This window comes from Lutjanus erythropterus, chromosome 9 (assembly GCF_056507025.1).
Source record: "Lutjanus erythropterus isolate fLutEry1 chromosome 9, fLutEry1.hap2, whole genome shotgun sequence".
Classification (NCBI taxonomy): domain Eukaryota; kingdom Metazoa; phylum Chordata; class Actinopteri; order Lutjaniformes; family Lutjanidae; genus Lutjanus; species Lutjanus erythropterus.
The window spans coordinates 22,184,784-22,203,767 of NC_139325.1; the positions used below are offsets into that span (position 1 = coordinate 22,184,784).

At 39.3% G+C, this 18,984-nt stretch overlaps 1 protein-coding gene across 1 annotated transcript in view; it reads right to left on the reverse strand.

The window, feature by feature from the left end:
* Window positions 1-1,892: 1,892 nt before the first annotated feature.
* ephb6 (eph receptor B6) overlaps window positions 1,893-18,984 on the reverse strand; it is a 63,950-nt gene continuing 46,858 nt past the window's right edge. The window contains 14 exon segments of the mRNA XM_084726603.1: window positions 1,893-3,195; window positions 4,373-4,531; window positions 4,640-4,824; window positions 6,779-6,928; window positions 7,880-8,098; window positions 8,219-8,466; window positions 8,562-8,678; window positions 9,897-9,952; window positions 10,047-10,161; window positions 11,543-11,705; window positions 11,832-11,956; window positions 13,165-13,246; window positions 13,671-13,942; window positions 15,361-15,516. Of these exon segments, the coding sequence (XP_084582729.1) occupies window positions 3,090-3,195; window positions 4,373-4,531; window positions 4,640-4,824; window positions 6,779-6,928; window positions 7,880-8,098; window positions 8,219-8,466; window positions 8,562-8,678; window positions 9,897-9,952; window positions 10,047-10,161; window positions 11,543-11,705; window positions 11,832-11,956; window positions 13,165-13,246; window positions 13,671-13,942; window positions 15,361-15,516 (2,153 nt within the window). The 3' untranslated portion in view covers window positions 1,893-3,089.

Consider the following 18,984-nt stretch of genomic DNA (forward strand, 5'->3'; position numbering starts at 1 on the left):
TAAGTAACATTATAAAATGCCATATTTCTGACCTCACAATAACATCAAATAGAAAATTATATTTGATTTTATGAATGATTAACATATTTCTCCATATGTAATTTTCTCAGTGGTGAGAGAAATATTCAGAATCTTTACTTAAGTAACGTAATGTAAAGTTTGAGAAAGAAGAATTTTAATGCAGCTCTTTAAGGTGAAGCCCATTTAAGTAATTGTATATACAATGTACTGCACAATAAATAGCTGTCAAATAAATTCAGAGGATTAAAGAAACAGTATTTTATTATGAAATGTAGTGGAGTAGAAGTGTCATAAAATTAAAAATACCTATAAAATACCTGAACATTGTACTTATGTAAATTACTCGAAGAGATGCACTCAGTTACTTTCAACTGCTGGATATTTTCTGTCTGGAAATGCAAATGCTCTGTACTATAATCTAAAATACATTTCTGAAGCTTTGAACAATGTTTGGCCACTCAACTTGCGATTGTAAAATTGACATTGGGACAATGTGAAGACCAGTTAGCCAACAATGCTGCAGTCTGATCCAGTAAAATACAGCACAGTACCATCCGTGTCAGACTGGCAGAATAATGTGGGGCGTTTATGTAAGCATCTTACTATCAGTCCAGATCTGCTGTGATATCAGCATCAGTGGGACATGTGGGAAACCAGTGTCTGTTCTTACTGCTGCTGATCCCAGCAGATCCCAAACTGAGATTCTACTCAAACCTGCTGATCTGTTCACTCTTTAACATTGTGAAGGTGATATTAGTTCATCAAGGTGAACATGTTGTCATTTATAGTAGCTGATGGCTTTAAGTTAGAACCACATGAACCTTTTTATTAAACATAGCAGTATGATTTCTCTGATGGATGCCATTACGTTTGTGTGTTTACACCAGCACATCAGACCACAAGATATATGCTAATGTACAAATGCTTCAACTCTAAGTTGTCTTTCATTAAATATTGAAAATATGCCTGCAAGCTGTGTCGAATATAATCCAAAAAACATTCACTTTTCTCTCATATTTTCCACATTTTGTCAATTTTTGGGGAAAGAAGGATCCTTTTTGCATCTGAGAGCTGCATGGCTTTAAGGTTGGTAATTTTGGTCTGGTAATTCTACAAACCTTTTTTTTTTTTTTGCAAAATATAAAACATACGAAAGTCAGTGGGATAAGTAGCTCCCCAAATGATATTGCAATATATATGAGGTCAGAGTAAATTTAGCTATAATCAAGAGTTAATGAAGACTTCTCATGAACCAAACTTTGAAATTTACAGATAATGCAAACATATTTGGACATTTTAGTGCAGACAAACTGCAGCTTAGGTTTTCATCAGTTGACCAGACTTACATTTACAATATATTTTTAATGTTTTTTTATGTAAATATGCTAACATTAACATTGAGAGATAAATTGATAGCTTTGGCTGACAAAAAAGTACTAAAAAAGTACAGAGAAATAATTATGTGATGATTTTTTTTTTTTTTAAAGCTGGCAGGTAAATTATTTCAGCAGGGTAGATAACACTTTCTAAAATAAAAAAACAAATGCAAAATTTTTAAATAAAATCATATCATTTATTTTACAAATTTGCACAATTATGGAGTAGTGGTGAACACTCATACAAGTAAACAGCTAATAATGTGTGTAGCCTGACACACTCATCTCAAACACACTCACACACACACACACAGACACTCACACTCACACACACACACACACACACACACACACTCACACACACACACACACACACACACACACACACACACACACACACACACTTCGCACACACAGACACTCACGCACACACACAGCGTCATGTACAGCGTACACCTGATGTACACGTTAACACAGCCTCATTTACAGCACACACACACACACACATGTTACAGTCACACAGGTACATACTTACAAAGCATTTTACCTCCTTCCTTCAAGTGTAAATCAGATCAGATTTTGTCCGTCTTTCCCATTTCACACATTCACAACGCGTCAACAACTCAGTGTCTTTACTCTTGCAATCAAACAAAAAGAGGTGAAGTGTGAAATGTACACATAAAGGTGGGTGCTGTTCAGTTCTGCCCTCGTCACAGATGGATATTTGTGTTTGCAGCTGAGGTGAAGTTGAAGTGTAGTATCACAGTACATGAGCTCTGTCATCGCTGAGAGAGTGAGAGTGAGCTGTACAGACAGGGCTGCTCTCAAACCCTGGATATGTCTTTTAAAGAGGGAAAAACATGGCTAAAGCATCTTTTAGCTTTGTGTTTGCTTTCCTAATTTCATGGCAGTGATTCATGTCTGACCTCAGGGTTTGCAGTGCTGATTTTGGACTTCTTAATATCTTTGAAATTTGTTGGAACACTGAACAAACTATACACATTTCTGAAAGCTAATGGTAATACCTCATTAGGCGAACCACAGGCTGCTAGGTAGTACTCTGTTTTCTTTTTTGCTAACAGGTTTTAGCATTTGGTGTTTTTAAGTACAGAGGAAGTGATATAACTTTACAAACAACTCAAAAAATATTAGAAAAAGGCTTTGATTGTCTTCACGCAATTCTTTGTGTGGAGAGATCTCCATGAGTATTTGAAGAAAAAACATTTTTTGTACTCAATGAGGGTAGGAAATTGAAAAGTTTCAGGGAGGAGGGACAGTAGTGGACGAGGGGGTGAGAGGTAGGATTGCAGGTGAGGAGCGAAGAAGGCAGACAACAATAGAGTGAAATTTTGTGAAAAACATCGAGGAATCTTTAATTAAAGTCCTCCTTCTCCTCAGCAACTCCCGAACCTCATTTTGACCTGGACTGCAGCTCCCATAGTGCATCTCTCCTCTGTTATTTGTCTTGAGAGACTGGAAGGAAGTCCGATCCTCCTTTTTTTTTCCTCCCCTCCTGGTTGCAGTGTTGGGTTTGTCAGGATACACAGAGGGGTGCACTCGAGAGCTGATTCTCTTTCTGTTTTGGTTTAAAAATGTGCTCCATCGAAATGAATGTTACAGAAACCAGACACGACAAGCAGAGGGCTGTGAAACCACAGAGATCCATGGCACAGGCTGTGCTGTAGATGGATTTCACACCTCCACCTGGCCCTGCCTCAGATGGGCCCGGAGCTGCTGGGCTGCATTGAAGATCTTCCTCTGGTGTCCCAGCAGGCTCACCCCGAGATTCTGGACGTCTCTGAAGGAGAGAGCAGATCAAACGTGGAGTTTAGTTCAACACTTTTGTGTCCTAACTGATAATCTGAGGGATAATACTGGTGAGTTTGCATGTGTTAGTTCGTAAAAGCCTGTAGGAGCTCAGGATTTTTTTATGCTCACACTGCATCTGTCCTGATTTTGCTTATCTTTGTTTATTTCTATTAAAAGAATATTTTCATAATCATCTACTTTGACTTGAGACATTTTTAGCCTTAGCCTTTGAAAAGTGGCATATACATAAAGTTTTACTTACTTACCCAAAGTACTTTAAAGGGATAGTTTTTATTATTTGAAGTGGGGTTGTATGAGGTACTTATTGATAGTCAGTGTATTGGCTACAGTAGGTGGTGGTCGATGTGCTCCCAGTTTGGAGAAACAGAGAGGAGTACCAGTACGAAGCTAAACAATGTACTGCTGTGGACAGGGTCCGTAATAAAAGCAATAAAAGGTATTTCGGCCATGTAAAAAAGGCCAAAAACAGTTTAAATATATGCGATATTTAGAATCTTTTCATCCCCTTTACCTTGCTACCATATATCTGTCTTGATGGGAAACTGCTTTTATATAAGTTAAATATCACTTAACCAGACTCCATTGGTGAAATCAGTCATTTCATGGCAAACATGTTAAAAATATAGAAACTGTTGGGCATCAAAGTGCCTTCTTGACTTTGGAAGGTGATGGAGTTTGTTTAGCTGTCATGACAAATGTTCAGAAAAGGCTAAAAGCTTGAGCTTTTCTTTTGTTGTCCATTTTGTAAGGTAACATGCTTTGAGACAGTTCGTACCAGTACATTCTGGAAACATGTTTTCATATAAACCTGCAACTTGTTTACAGGAGGTATCATCACAGACAACATGCAATCTGTTTTAAATTGTAGTCACTGTTGTCTTGGCATGGTAATACAGAACACAAACAGTGGTGACAAACTCTTCCTTGGTTGCATGTTCCAGGAAACTCTGACATCCAAGTTTTATGTTTTTCATTCATAAGTTACGTAAAAAACAAATCTAGATGAAAACAAAAGGCTGCCTGAGGGGCAGGAAATGTAAAATGTTTTATGTGATTTGGAAAACTACAGTAACGGATAAAAAGACACTGAGTCACCAGCCTTCCACTTTAACCCAAATGTCATAGAAATATCCATCTCTACTCACTCCATGGTGAGCATGCTGACTCTGTCTAATGTGTCCAGGTGTGCCCGATCAAACTCATCCTGATATCTCTCCATCCTCAGCGCCCTCAGCCAATCACTGACTGTCGCCACTGCTGATAAGTCTGTGGGAGTGGGGCTGAGCAGCGGCTGAGAGCAGCTTCTGTAATGGTGGAAATGTCAAAAATGAGAGCATGAAAATCCATAAATAAAACAGATTGTCCATCACCTGCTGCCTCTTGATATGTTTTGCCAGAATGTGCTGTCTCACCGAGTTGGCTCCGCCTTGAGCGAGGCAGGGTGCCTGATGAGCCGATCCAAGGAGGAGAGGAGCGAGTCGAAGCCTGGCCGGTCTCCTCGATCAGCCTGCCAGCACTGGAGCATCAGAGAGTGGAGGGCAGGGGGGCAGTTGTGGGGGGCAGGGAGACGATACTGGTCTGCTACTGCCTTCATCACCTGCAGAGAGAGCGACGAAGATGTTAGACGTACAGTAAAAAGTAGGACAGATGGCGAGGAATCTTGTGTAACTGCCTACGTAAAAGGTCACAGAACACTGAAGGCTTGTAAGAATGACTCAGGAAAAATAATGCAAATTCCAGCTGCCTGACATTTACTCACTATTTAAATGTGTCTGTAAAATAAAGAGAAGCTGGTGAGCTTACATTTATTTATTTAAGCAATTTTCTAAATTTTTTTAATTCAATAGCTGTTCCAAAAGACCTGAAAATCTCAAAGGTCATACCACTATTTAAGGAAAGGAATCCTAGCCTTTTTTCACCAATTACTGGCCAGTTTCTGATTTACCTTGCTTCTCCAAAGCTTGTCTGTAACTTATTCTTGAGAATCGGGGTTTTCGATTTTTACTTTTTAATTATGCTGGTAAAATATATATTTAAAAGATTAAACTCTTGGTTATTAAATCTTGTTATTGACAAACCTCCTAATCATTAAATTTTTTATCAAATGTAGACGTCAACTCTGTCAGAAGGAAAATCTGCTTGAGCAGTATTCCCGCCTTTTATAAAACAGGAAGTGAGACAGGGTCCTTGTCACGTCTGATTAAATCATGATTTTGTAAACATCTGATGGAGGTGACAAGGAACAATATTCTGATAGAAAACTATTTTCTAACAAAGATGATTATAATATCTATGTTATCAGTAGTATTAATAGTTTTAGCTTTTGAAGGCTCCATCATTACATCTTTTAGGCTGTTGTTGTTCAATTGTCTTAATGACCATAGAAATAGATATTAACATGTACCTATGAATGGTTGCATCTCAGACAGAATCAATTTATATTGTGGAGTACCTCAAGGATCTATTCTCACGCTTCTTCTGTTTCCCATCTACATGAATGACTTTGCTTGGATGTCTGATACTACATTGCCCATTCTTTTCACTGGTGATATTAATATTGCCATGTGAAAAGCAAACATTGGTTACATGATCAGAGAGATATTCTATCATGTAATGAAAAGTGATTCAGAATGAACAAACTTTAACTAAATGTAAAAAAAAATCAATTTAATTATTTTCTGAGAAAAAAAATCTTAGGGCCTTGTGGATAAAAAAGACTTTAATGAATCCATATATATCATATTGTAACATTGCCTGGGCCTGTAGATATCCTTCTTCCCTTCTGTTTTAAAAAACACTTTAAAAAACTTTAATCCAACAGAAATTTCTTCAGCTGGCAACTGCATCAAATCATTGTGAATCACTGGCGGTTCTTTTTTAGAAATGAAATCTGTTGTCCATTTACATCAACAGTATCTATCAAATATGTATCTTTATATATCAATATCTGTATTAAAAGCCCAGCTTACCAAATGTATTTCATAACTTCTTTTAAATGATGCCCATTATGAGGACCATTACTCTGTAACACCAGTCCCCACTCCCCAAAACTCTTCCGCCATAGTTAAGGTGTTCAGTATGTGTGTTCATGTACTGTATTATCTGTTTATGTATTTACGCCTATTTTCTTTTATGACTATTATTATGAATTGTTTTGTTTTTCTGTATATTTTGTCTCATCATGTAAAGGAAAAATACATATCCATAATATCAGGACACATTATAGGTTTTATGAAACACACAGTCAGGTTTCTTACCTCTCCTGCACAATCTCTGTTTTTATCTTTTTTTTTCTTTTTTTTATTAAATATTTTATTTAAATACAATTCTAAAAAATAGTTGAAAGAAAATAAGAAGAGAGAAAGAAAGGAAACAACATGGTCAGTGCCTTAACCCCCGGGGCACCATAACAACCCAGGACCTTTTCTTTTAATGGGATATTATTACACTGGGGCAGTAAAACTCATACTTAAGCAGAGGATTTGAGTGCATTTTCATTACTAATTGATTCAGACTTCCTGTGCTGAGGCAACACTCTCCTATATACCCACCTCCTGATTGCTCATGTCCCAGTATGGACGCTCTCCATATGACATCACCTCCCACATAAGTATGCCGAAGCTCCAGACATCACTGGCTGAGCTGAACTTGCGATGCTGAAAGGCTTCGGGTGCCGTCCACCTCACAGGAATCTTGCTGCCCTGATGGAGGAAGACAGATGGCGAATCAGTGAATTATGTTACACTGAAACCACAAATTAGGGACCGGTTGCACAAAACACTTGAGTTCAGATTTGCCTTACAGTCAGTTAAGATTTCCTTAAAATAAAATTCTTAGTACAAAATAATCTTGAGTCTTCTCCTTAAGGTTTCCTTAAGTTGTTAACTGAAATTTTTAATGGGTTCTCAGTGTCTTGATGTTATACTTCAGGAATCCCTGAAAGTCAGTTAAACTGTTGCATAGAAGAGTAACAAAAGTAAGGAAAAAACTTCTAAATTCTGCCGCTAGGGGTCTCTTACAGTAAAACAATTAGAGAAGATGTAATTTAATGATGCTGTGAAGAAGTGTGGCATCATGGGAATTGTTATTTCCACTTTTAAACAACTACCAAAGCTGATGAAAATCTATCTGACATGATTTCCTTCCTTCCTCGCAGTCTGTCATATCTGATGAATCCCGTGTTTTGCCAGAAGTTATAATAACTAGCTGGCAACCTTAAGCAGGAAACACACTATTACCTTGAATAAATTATGGGTTTCTTTGGGTTTGAACATGGTTGGAAGTATTTGGGATTATGCAAGCGGACAACTCAACAAATACATACATATGTTTAGTATTTTAAGACATTTTAATGTGGAAATGTTACATATTATAACATTGAATATATATTTTTTTGTTTGTCAGATAAGTTGTCAAGTTGTATCACAAGCAAACAAATGGTCTCCATGGAAATGTTACTATTGTAAAATGTCTTTCAACACAGTAAATACCTTAAGGTGTTTACTTAAACAAGAAAATGTTTGAAGGGATTGTGTGCAATGCTTTATAAATCTCTCAGCTAAGGAGAACTGAAGCCTTAAGTGTCATATTAAGGACAAAACTTCAGGTGTTTTGTGAAACTGGCCCGAGAGGCACAGTTTGCCAGTACGTACCAGTGAGGCAGTGTACGTAGGTATGTTGTGGTCCAGGCCTCTCATGAGTCGGGACAGGCCAAAGTCAGACACTTTACACACCAGGTTCGAATTGACCAACACGTTCCGCGCCGCCAGGTCTCGGTGGACAAAGTTTCTCTCAGCGAGGTAACGCATCCCTGCACCGATTCCTCTGAGCATCCCAACAAGCTGGAGGACGCTGAACTGGCCCTCGTTCTCCTAAGAGAGTGGGGAGGGCAGTGCACAGGAGGATGTGAGAGGAGAGGAGGCGATCATGTGTGTGAAGTTACTAACAACATGCCTGAGATGAAAGCTGCTATCAGGGTGTTGATGTCTCACCCTGAGGAAGGCATCCAGGGGCCCGTTCTCCATGAACTCGGTGACGATCCTCTCTGGGGGGGAGCGAGTGATCACGCCCTCCAGCTTCAGCACGTTGGGGTGGTCAAACTGTCCCAGGACCCCTGCTTCACTGAGAAACATCCCCTTCTCTCTGTCAGACGCCCCCCAGCGTAGAGTCTTCACTGCGACCAGCACCTCTCTGCGACCCAGTGGACGGTAGCGGCCCCGGGAGACCTCCCCAAACTGGGCTGGAGTAGAGAGGAGGTGGCACAGATTACACTGTGTTGATAGTTACCACATAATAATGCAAACGACTTAAAAGAGAAAAGAGCCACAGGCCTACCTGCACCAATCACCTCCTCAATCTTCAGATGAGTGGGATCTATCTCGCGGGCAAACTCTTTGACAGCCTCACTGGGGTCCTCGTAAGTTGACGGGTCCACATAATACTTAACCCCACCTGGAAGTTTAAGGGCAATATTAAGAACTACTTTATTTTCAACACTGAAGCATATTTATTATTACAACACAAGGCTGAGGTGATGTTGAACAGCAGAGAGAAATTACTATACACCATAAAAGATACACAGATGGAGAACTGAATTTCCAAGAAAAAATATTAGTTTATAAGACATGGAAAGTTGAATTCAATTTCAAAATAATATCCGTCCCATTTATTCAAACAGACATTTAGCAATTTGAATTTTACATTAATAAAACACCTACTGGTTAAAATATTTGTTGTGTTGCAACAGTATGAGAAATCCATGGTACGATAACTATTTCAGAAAATGTCTTGGTTTCATGGTAGACTATATAGTATTACAGAGTTATTATTATTACTATTATCATTTGCAATATCCCATAAAGGAATTAAATCAAAGGATTTTTTATTATAATTTTACAAACTACTATGTCCTGACAGACATGAAACTTTATAAAAACTTGAAATATATATTTTTAATTTTTTAATAACATTAATATGATAGATAACAATACTGTAGATAAGCAAATATAGATAGTATAATAACTGTCATCTTTCATACCATGATACTGCTGCAATTAGTGATGTTAATGATTAATTATCAATTGCAGTTAAGATTTGAGCTGATTGAAAATGTATTAACTGACAATGCATGTTTTGTGTTCTCACAATTTGATTTGGTCTGCCTTGTCAGTCTAGAAATGGCGATAATTGCGCCCAATTCGCTGCTGTTTGGAGCCTTTTGTTAAATAAGGACGGGCAGACAACAGCATCCATTTTGAGCGAACGCCTTTGTTCGTTTGTTTAAATTGTTTGTGCTTCATAAATAAATATTTCTACAAATGCACCAGTAGAACTGTTTAAATAAAACAATAAAAATATGTATGTTTTGTATTTTATCAATCAGTTAATTATTGATTCATAATGTGTTCAACATTGGTCAAGAAAAATACACAAAAACCTTGCTGCAACCCTGTGATTAAACAAATGAAATTAAATGAAACAAATGAAAACCAAACTTTGTTAGTCACAGAACTTAATTATGCAGTATGCCTCCAAATCATTTAAAATGTTGTTACAATCGGTTGCCCTTTTTGTGCAAAGCAAATACTCACTTTAAAAGAAATCATTAATGTGACTAAATTGAATTTAAACTTAATTAAATTACATTAAATTAAACATACTGATGCTCACCTCGGTTACTGATGTACCTCTGCAGTCTGTCGCTGTACGGACTCTCCCTCCTCTTACTGCAAAGTAGAAGCAAACAAAAATATGTGAATGTGCACGTGATAAAAAAGCTCACATGTCTGATGGTGTGAACAGATCAACGGCTTACAGTACCTGCGAAATACCACCACAACCACAATCGCCGCCACCACCAGGAGAAACGCCGCTCCACCCATCACTGATCCAACCAGCAGAGGAAGTCGATTCTGGATCTGCTGTGAATGTTCCTCTGTGGAGAGACAGTGAGGGAACATCAGCTGTTAAAACTAATTACAATACTGTTGTTACTATAAATAAGTAGTTTTCTCATGCATTTTTATACAGTACACTTTTAAATTTATTTTCACTTACAGTAGAATCTGGACTGAATATTGCACTCAGTTACAGAACAGTCCATAATTTGAAATAGAAAGCAGCCATTCTGACATGAAATAGTGGCGTAAACACCAGTGTTACCAATGATACTAATTAAGGTTCAGTTCCATTTAGGTCAAACAGAGTCAGGGTGCTGCTATTATGCATGTTGACTTACTAGAAAGTCAATTAGGATGATTAGCAACACCAGTGTTTACTCTGCTATTTCAATATGTCTGCTGTGAAAAAGTTCTACAAAACTTAACTTTGAACCTTCTAAGATGTCTGAGGACTCCAAAAGCAGTACTGATACTGAGTAGATTATCCTGGTGAACTGAAGTAGATTAAATTGGACTGAAGTCAGGAAACTTTCTATGGTCAAACCATTTTATAGAGCATCGCTGGAGAAGAAAGAGTTTGCCTGTTCATACTGCTCGTCTGGTGTAAGTCTCCTAAAGCCCCGTCAAGCCGAGTGGACTTGAAAGACATAATTTACATATTTTTAGTCAAAATCTTTACTGTAGATCCTTAGCTTGGAGCCACGTTCAAGTGTGCGTGCACACCATCTGATCTGGGTGTGTGTGGTGTGACAGTGTGTGTGCGCAAGTGAACTGCATGTCAGGGCTTTAGGAGATTTTGATTACAACAGGCGAGCATTACGGAGGCTTTTCTTTTTGGTCGCTTTTTTCTGTTTGAAAACTGGTCACCGTTCACTTAAATTGTTCGGGAGATTCTGCAGCACTGCTTTTACTGTGAAACTCCAGCAGTGTTTTGTGGGCTAAAAAACTAAACCTGACCTTCAATCAGCATGAGGGTGAGTAGATAATGACTGAATTTTCATTTTTGTGTGAACTCTCCCTTTAAGGCTTCCAAAAACAACATTTTCACTGCAGCTGAAAAACTGTTTGCTCTCCCGCTTGCTGCACACAAAGGGAATCAGGCACTTGTATTAACAGGGTGGTGCAGCAGCAATCTAAAAGCACCATAAATTACATTTATATAACCACAATGACGAAAAATCTATTTTGGCTTGAATAAAAAAAGACTAATCCGGTGAGTCACTTTATTCAAATTGAGGGTTTTGCTTGAGGATTTTTTATTTTTAGGACGGTGTCGTCATAAAATATGACGACAGACATTCAAAGCTGCATTTGAAAACCTCAACAGAAGCTTTGACTGTAAGGAAAATGTTAATAGCAGTGCTGCACTCTGACTGCAGTGGATTTCAGTGGTATTACAGTAAATGAGTGCCGTACCCAGAGGCAGTGTGGTGAAGTAGATGGTGTTGCTGTAGGGGCCGTAGCCTCGTTCATTTCGAGCTCTGATCTGGAAGGCGTAGATGGAGCCGGGGATCAGAGAGTTGACGGTCACCGTGTTGGTCTCACTGTACACACTGGCAGCACTGTCCACATCTGAACCCTGAGAGACGCAGAGGAAGGACATTTTGTGGTGACAGTTGTTATGAGTCATATTTGGTTGGTTGTGCAGCATGTTTGGGATGTGTGTGCATGTGCGTGCGTGTGTGTGAGTATTCACTGAGTGTACCTTGTCATAGTATCTAAGCTGGTACTCCAGGATGTCTCCGTTCGGCCTGTCTGGCTGAGGCCATGAGAGAGTGATGGAGTCTGGGGCTCGGCTCAGTTGGTGCATCATGGGAACTGTACTGGGAACTGTGGGAGATAACCAGTGGTTGAATAAGTATTCAGATCCTTTATTTATGTAAAATTCGTATTATATCATCAGCAAAATTTACTTAAAGGAGCAATATGTGGCACTTGCATGGGCATAAATGAAAACTGCATTCCAAATAGTGAGTTAGAGCCATAGACTATATATTAAATAGGTTGAAATCCTATTTAATATGCAACACATGGTTGAAGCGAGTTGTTGTTGTTGTTGATAATAACAAGCGACGACAAGTCCTCCACTGCGAGTTCATCAGCTGTTTATAACTGCCAGTTGTCTGTCAATGCAAAGTTGAGCCTGTTATCCTGAAAAACAAAAGCCCACTGCTCTGAAAATACACACTCTGGAGATTAAGTGGCTGCCTATCTTATGAAAGAAGAAGAAGAAGTGTAAAGCTGCACAAAACAGCAACACTCTAGTAAAGTACACGTGCCTCATATTTGTACTTGTAAATGTACTTAGCTGCACTGCACTGCTGGAGACAACAGTTGTATGAGCTGAACTGAAGAGTCCCCTGAGAGAGGTGATGATCGATCCTTTAATCTCCCTCTAAAAACCTCTCGGTCCCACAACAATTAAACAGTAATGTTGTGTTGAAGTGATGGTGACCACAAGGGGGCAGTGTTATAGAATATTTAGTAGAGCATGAAAGTGGAATAGGCGTTTTTATAGAGCACCAGGCAGGATCTAGTTACAGTCACTGTACTGCCTGGACAGACCCGTTAAAGGGAACTTTCCAGCATTCCTCTCATTTAATCAATAAACTCTGAGAGCAGACACAAGAGGGTTTTAGATTATTTGGGTTCATGGAGAGAGTTCTAATCAATCTTGATCAGTTTCTTGGAAAATTGTATAATGGTGTACTTTACTCTGCACAATGCCCCATTCTCCTCTCCTCTCCCCACTCGTCGTCTACTTTCATCTCTCGTTCTCCCTGTCTTTTTGTCTTCCCATCTCTCATTTGTCCTTTTCTTCCTCCACGGTGACTATAATGGGACCTGACAGGGTATTGTAACCTCGAGCAACCTCCTGTCCAGGGAGCAGGAGCAGAAAAGATGGAGCAGAGGGAGACAGAGATGGAAAGAGGGGGAGAGAAACCCCAGACACAAACACACAGTATCTACACAAACATCATCAGAGCACCTCTTCTCTTTCATCCCCTCCCTTTTCATCCTCTCTGTCCCGTGCTCACCTGACTGGCTCGTAGTGAAATTGATGCTTGTGTATCGAGCTGGAAAAGGACTCAAAGCTGACACCTCATTCATGGCCTGCACCTGTCAATAAGAAGAACACACAGATGTGACATTTGAAGCTTTTTTTCTATTAACTTTCATGACACACATGCTTCAGTGTTTGAGGAACACATGCAGCTGTGTTGGCCAGTCAACAAACACTAGTAAATGGGAAATATCTGCCCATTATGAATAAGAAATAAGCCATGATTTAGTTGAGCTACTGCAAGCTAAATAATAAATGTTACCGTGTATTCGCTGATGTGGACCTTATGGAATAATTCAGAGTAGAGGACTGGGAAATGTTTCATCATTCACAGATATTTCTTAAAAACAACTTTTAACTTAGTCCAAACATTAAACTGAGCAGTGTAAAACAGTTATTACTATAAAAACAACTCTCATAGATGATTTGAAACTATCTACAGAGTGTTTTGTGCCTTTTCCAAGCAGGTTTCCACAGTACCTGTATGAGATAAGTGACTCTTGTCAGCAGGTTGTTGAGGGTGACCTTGGTTTGTTTCAGGTTGGTCTGGGAGGGGCTGAAGGTGACGCCCTCCCCGCACCAGGAGCACGACGCTGGATTGGTGAAGGTGGGTGAGGGGCATATGCGACACACCACGCCGTACCACACTTCGCTGCGGCCTCCCATGTCCACCGGAGGCCGCCACCTCAGGGACACCCCACCGTCACCGCTCTCATACTCCCAGGACAGAGAGACTGGAGCAGATGGAGGAGCTGTGGAGAAAGATGGAGAAGACAGGAGGGGTTTGACATACATAATGTAAGTGGCGGACACTTAGTTGGAAGCATCTGTTAAAAAGTTTAAGATATGAAAGAAGCTGCATGCTGGTAAAGACATTTATCCCTGTAAAGTAATGGAAAGAAGTTTATAAAACAAAGTTTGGCAGTGACAGAAATTCAAGTTAAGTGAGCAGAGAAACTAGACACTTAGTAGTTTTTTTTTCTGCTAGTGGAAGAAAATTGCATTATATTGTACTATAAGAGGATGGACTCTGGGGCAGTAACGTTGGTAATTATGGTTAGGACTCGATTTAGGAAAAAAGCCATTACAGATCAACAGATCCTACATCAATGTTCCAATCCTAACTTAAGATAGGAAATGTGTGTAATGCAAGCATCCTAACCTCCCCAAATCAGAACTAAAGACAAAGGATAAGTGTCCTAATTTACACTTTTCCACCTGTTGTGGTAGCTAACTTAGCATTTCAGTAGCTATCAAGGTCAAGGTCAAGGACAACCTAGTTTTGCCAAAGTGCTGTACAATCTAGAAAGCACTTAAGTATTAAAAAACAACTATAGAAATAGAAAGTACAATATTATAGTGCAGCAGTATTTGCCAATGGTAGCTCATGGTAGCGTTAGTAAACAGTGGCCAATGGTAGTATTTGCTAACAGTAGCTAATGGTAGTGTCTGGTAAAAACAGGAGATAATGGTAGTGTTAGCTAATAGTGCCTAATGGTAGGGCTGGATACCAGCAGCTGATAGTAGTGTTCACCAACAGTAGCTAGATGTAGTGTTAGTAAACAGTGGCTAATGATAGTCTTCTTTAATACTAGCTAACAGCGCTGTTAGCTAATAGTAGCTAATGGTAGTATTAGCTAGCAGACGTTAATTGAAGAGTTCTCTAACAGTACTTAACAGTAGTGTTAGCTAACACTGGCTAACGGATACTGAATATCCCCAAAGTAACGTCTTTGGATTTCTCAGTGGATATTAGTTAAGTGCCTATTGTTGTTTTTGTTCCATTTTTTGTATGTTGCAGTATTTTTCAATGATAAAAACCAATAGTTACAAAGTTGTTTAGTTCGACAATATGAGAAAAGTAGTGTTCGTTGCTAGGTAATAGAAATAAAATAAATTGATAAGCGATGGTGGATTGAGTGTTCAGGGTTTCCTTACCTCAGATAAGATAGGATAAAGTAAGATAGCCAAAGGATTCCTAAAGTTAGTTAGGATTTGTTTCTGTAATACCACACTAGGAAAAATCTATCTTAGGACGATTCTGTAATGCGGCCCCAGGTTGACTGTACATCTTGGTTCTCACAGTCTGAGTAAATGACAAATGACCAGTGAGGCCCTTTGAACACCACCCAAAGAGCCAGGCGTAAACAAACAAGCCAACAAAGCTCACTTGTGCAGGCAGAAGAGTTGGCATCATTGGCTGCCCGGTAAAAGCCGCTGCGACATTCACACACACTCGACCCCTCCTGGCTGGTTCTGCTGTTGGAGGGACACACCGAGCAGGGAACAGCGCCCGAGACGGACTTGAAGTAACCCACCGGACAAGCTGTAGAGACACATGAAAAGACACAAGGAGGGCTGAGCTTCATTCTCAGTTTAGAATCAGATAAATAAAGTGATCAGTGTTCCCTCTGAGTCAGACATGTCCAGTCCTGTGCCACGTAACAGTCTGCCTGGTTTCAAGATTTAGTAACACTGTCTTCCTCAGAAAAGAAACCAGACTGAAATTAGACTGAGAGGGAATTCTGAAAAACAAATATGCAGATTTTGGCATTACATTTACCTAAAGTTATGGATTTCTTTTTATTCTGAAACAATTAGAAAGTGTCATAAAAGTAAAGTTCAAACTAAACTGAAGCTGCCAGTGCTTTTATTTGCAGCATTAAAAAGTATTTAGTATCAGTATGAGAGGGTGACAGTTCATTTTTGTCCCTTGGAAACAGGAGCTGACGCAACAATCTTACCTCAAAGTCTACTTACTCATTCTGAAATCATATCATACGGTCTTCATTAGCAGAGGGAGTTTGCTCTGTTGTCATGGAGCTGCAGATGTAGATAATGGAAAGTTTCAGGATCTACAGCCCCATGACATCTTGCTGTAAATCTCGAGAACAAGACAGTAAGTGGACTTTCAGATAAGATTGTTTTCTCAACTATTAGTATTAAGTTTGGTTTACCAGATTCATTAAGGGAATGTATAAATAAATGGTGTGTAAAGAAGGAAAGATACAGTAGAGGAAGTATTTAAGGGGTATCCTTAAAAAAGCAAAGTAGTTAAATAAACACAATACTTTCCATGTCTTTAATTTAAAGTACCATTCTACATAAAATGACTGTTCTGATCTCTAAAGAACCAAATAAATCTTTACAATTTAATCATAGGACCATGCATGAGCCTCTATGAACTGGCAGTATTTTGTGAAATACGAAGTTTGTGTACTTCCAATTTGTCCTGTTTTATTGTTTTGGTGCGTTCTGTCTGAAAGTCAAACACCAGAAACTATTTTTGGGTAAAGCATCAATTTCAGCTTGGCTTGTGGTTCCCCTTGAGTCAAAAGTTCATCTCAGACATGGCGGTCTGTTGTTTGTTGTTGGCTTTGTCCAGCACAGTCATTTTCTTGTGTTTGCAGAGGAAGTGGCCTGCATGACCAGTGAGCAGCAAAGCCATCAGTCTCACACACACACACGCACACACACGCACACACACACACACACACACACACACACACACACACACACACACACACACACACACACACACACACACACACACCCTTTATCAGTGTTTCAGAGGAATAGTTTGACATTTTGGGAAATAGAGTTATTTTCCTTCATGCAAAAGTGAAATAAGAAGATCCAACTGTTGGAGTTGGTGCTGTAAATTTGAAGCTACAGCCTTTGTCATACCATTCTTCTGGCAGCCCATTACTGCTAAACCCCAATAGTCTAAAAAATGCTCAGTGGGACCAAAAGCCAATATGTCAGGCAGCCCATTATTCTGAAAACAAAATACACGCTTTCCATTAACCCTAATCCATCTAACAACAAATGGGAACATGCACCAATCGACATTAAAGCCTCTGGACACTTGGCTTGAAATAGTAAAAATGTATCAATGGAGATATCAGTGGAAAGTTTTTCATTACGCACCGTTGGTAGCTATTAGGAAACCTGGTTCATTTTGCTGTTTAGAGCATTTTTCAAGAGTGTGTGGGCACGTTAGCTCACGTTTAATTGACAGCTGCCTCTGAGTCCCAACATGGAAGCTAAGTAATGTCCTGCTGTTAACCGCAGTAGACGCGGGCAGCAGTAAAACGGATTTTAGCACCTAAACAAAGGACCAACCAAAAAATCAATATTGGTTTAAGTGTATGCTATGTTTAGAACATGTGACAGCGTTTTCCAATGCGACACTGAAGCATCCGTCTCTGCTCTCTACACAACCACATGGACAGAAACCATCTTTTTATCTTGTTGGACATGTGAGTTGTAGAAGTTTGTGTTTGTTACTAACATTACTTGCTGCGGATCATGGCAGCAGTAGACCAGCAACTACAGGGTCCTACGAGGGAAAACAACAGTGTTTTTCAGTGGAGTTTTGCACAGGCAGTGGCTTCAGTTTGCCATCAGTAAAGACTGTCTAATAACAAAAGTAAAGCGGGTAAAATGCTTTAAATGTAGCGTACACTTAAACTGATTGATTGGTATCAGCCAGGTTAAATCACTGTTTGTGTTAAAGGAGTAATATAATGGCTTCAGCTCCCCATTGTTGCGTTGGCTCAGACTCAGAGAGCAGTTTTGTTGCACCCACATAGAAAATGAGATGGATTTTTTATGATTGGTTTTTCATAATAAATCTCAACACAAACACACCCAGTTCAAACCTGATACAGGAAAGTGTATAAACATTTAAATGACCACATTTCAATTTTGGATTAAATCTGACTTCTAATACTGTTAACATGCCTAAACTTCATGGTTAGAAGACCATAGTGGATTTGGCTTTACAGAGGTCTTAAGCGCTCATGATTTAATTCCAACACTGAATATCTGCCTGTGACAATGCTGTTTGGTGTGAAGCCAGAAAGATGACCTTTTAAGGGCAAACCCCCTGCTGATTCAGCACCATGGACAGGGCTGGCAGTCACTGATCTGAAAACTTATGGGAGATTGTGTATTTTTGGAGCTATAGGCCTTTGGAGCAATGGGTGTTTGTTTTCAGGATAACAGGCAGCTGGACAAAGGGGCTTCCGGTCAAATGGGACATTTTTTGGACTACTGGGTTTTCAGAATAATGGGCACTCAGATGAGTGAGCATTCCAACTACAGCCAGCAGCTGATGAGTTTAGCACAAAAATGGAAAGAAGGAAAAACAGCTAGACTAGCCTCACTTTTTGTACGCACTAAACAAACGAGTTATAAACTTGTTGTGGTGATCTTTAAGGCTCATTGATGCTAAACATTAGATACACATATGGATACAAAATACTGCGTTGTTTTGTCTGTTTTCCTCAAAGCTTACAGATACAAAACAGAGCAGTACCTCCTGTAACTTTATTTATTAAGCTAACCCTAACCCTGACTCTGAAAGTTTGATATTATGGGAAACGTGTTCAGAGAGTTAGAGCCAGGCTAGCTGTTTCCCCCTGCTTCCAGTCTTTATGCTAAGCTAAGTTAACTGGCTGCTGGCTTTAACTTTACGTTTAATGGACAGACATGGGAGTAATATCATTCTTCTCATCTAATTCTCCACCAGAGAACAAAAAAAGTGAAGCTATTCCAGTAAGAAGTGGGAGAATTATAGTCTCAACCCATTATTGAAACTGAAGTCAGTTTACGAAAATATGTAATTACTCCTAAATGACACAGGGAGTGGAGCAGAAATGCAATAGGGATCATGTTAATAATACATTGATAATAAATGTGAGATTATCCTGAGTAAGTAAAAATGAAAGTATATGCATATATTTTCTCTCTTTCTGTCTTTTTTAGCACGCTCACACACACTCACACA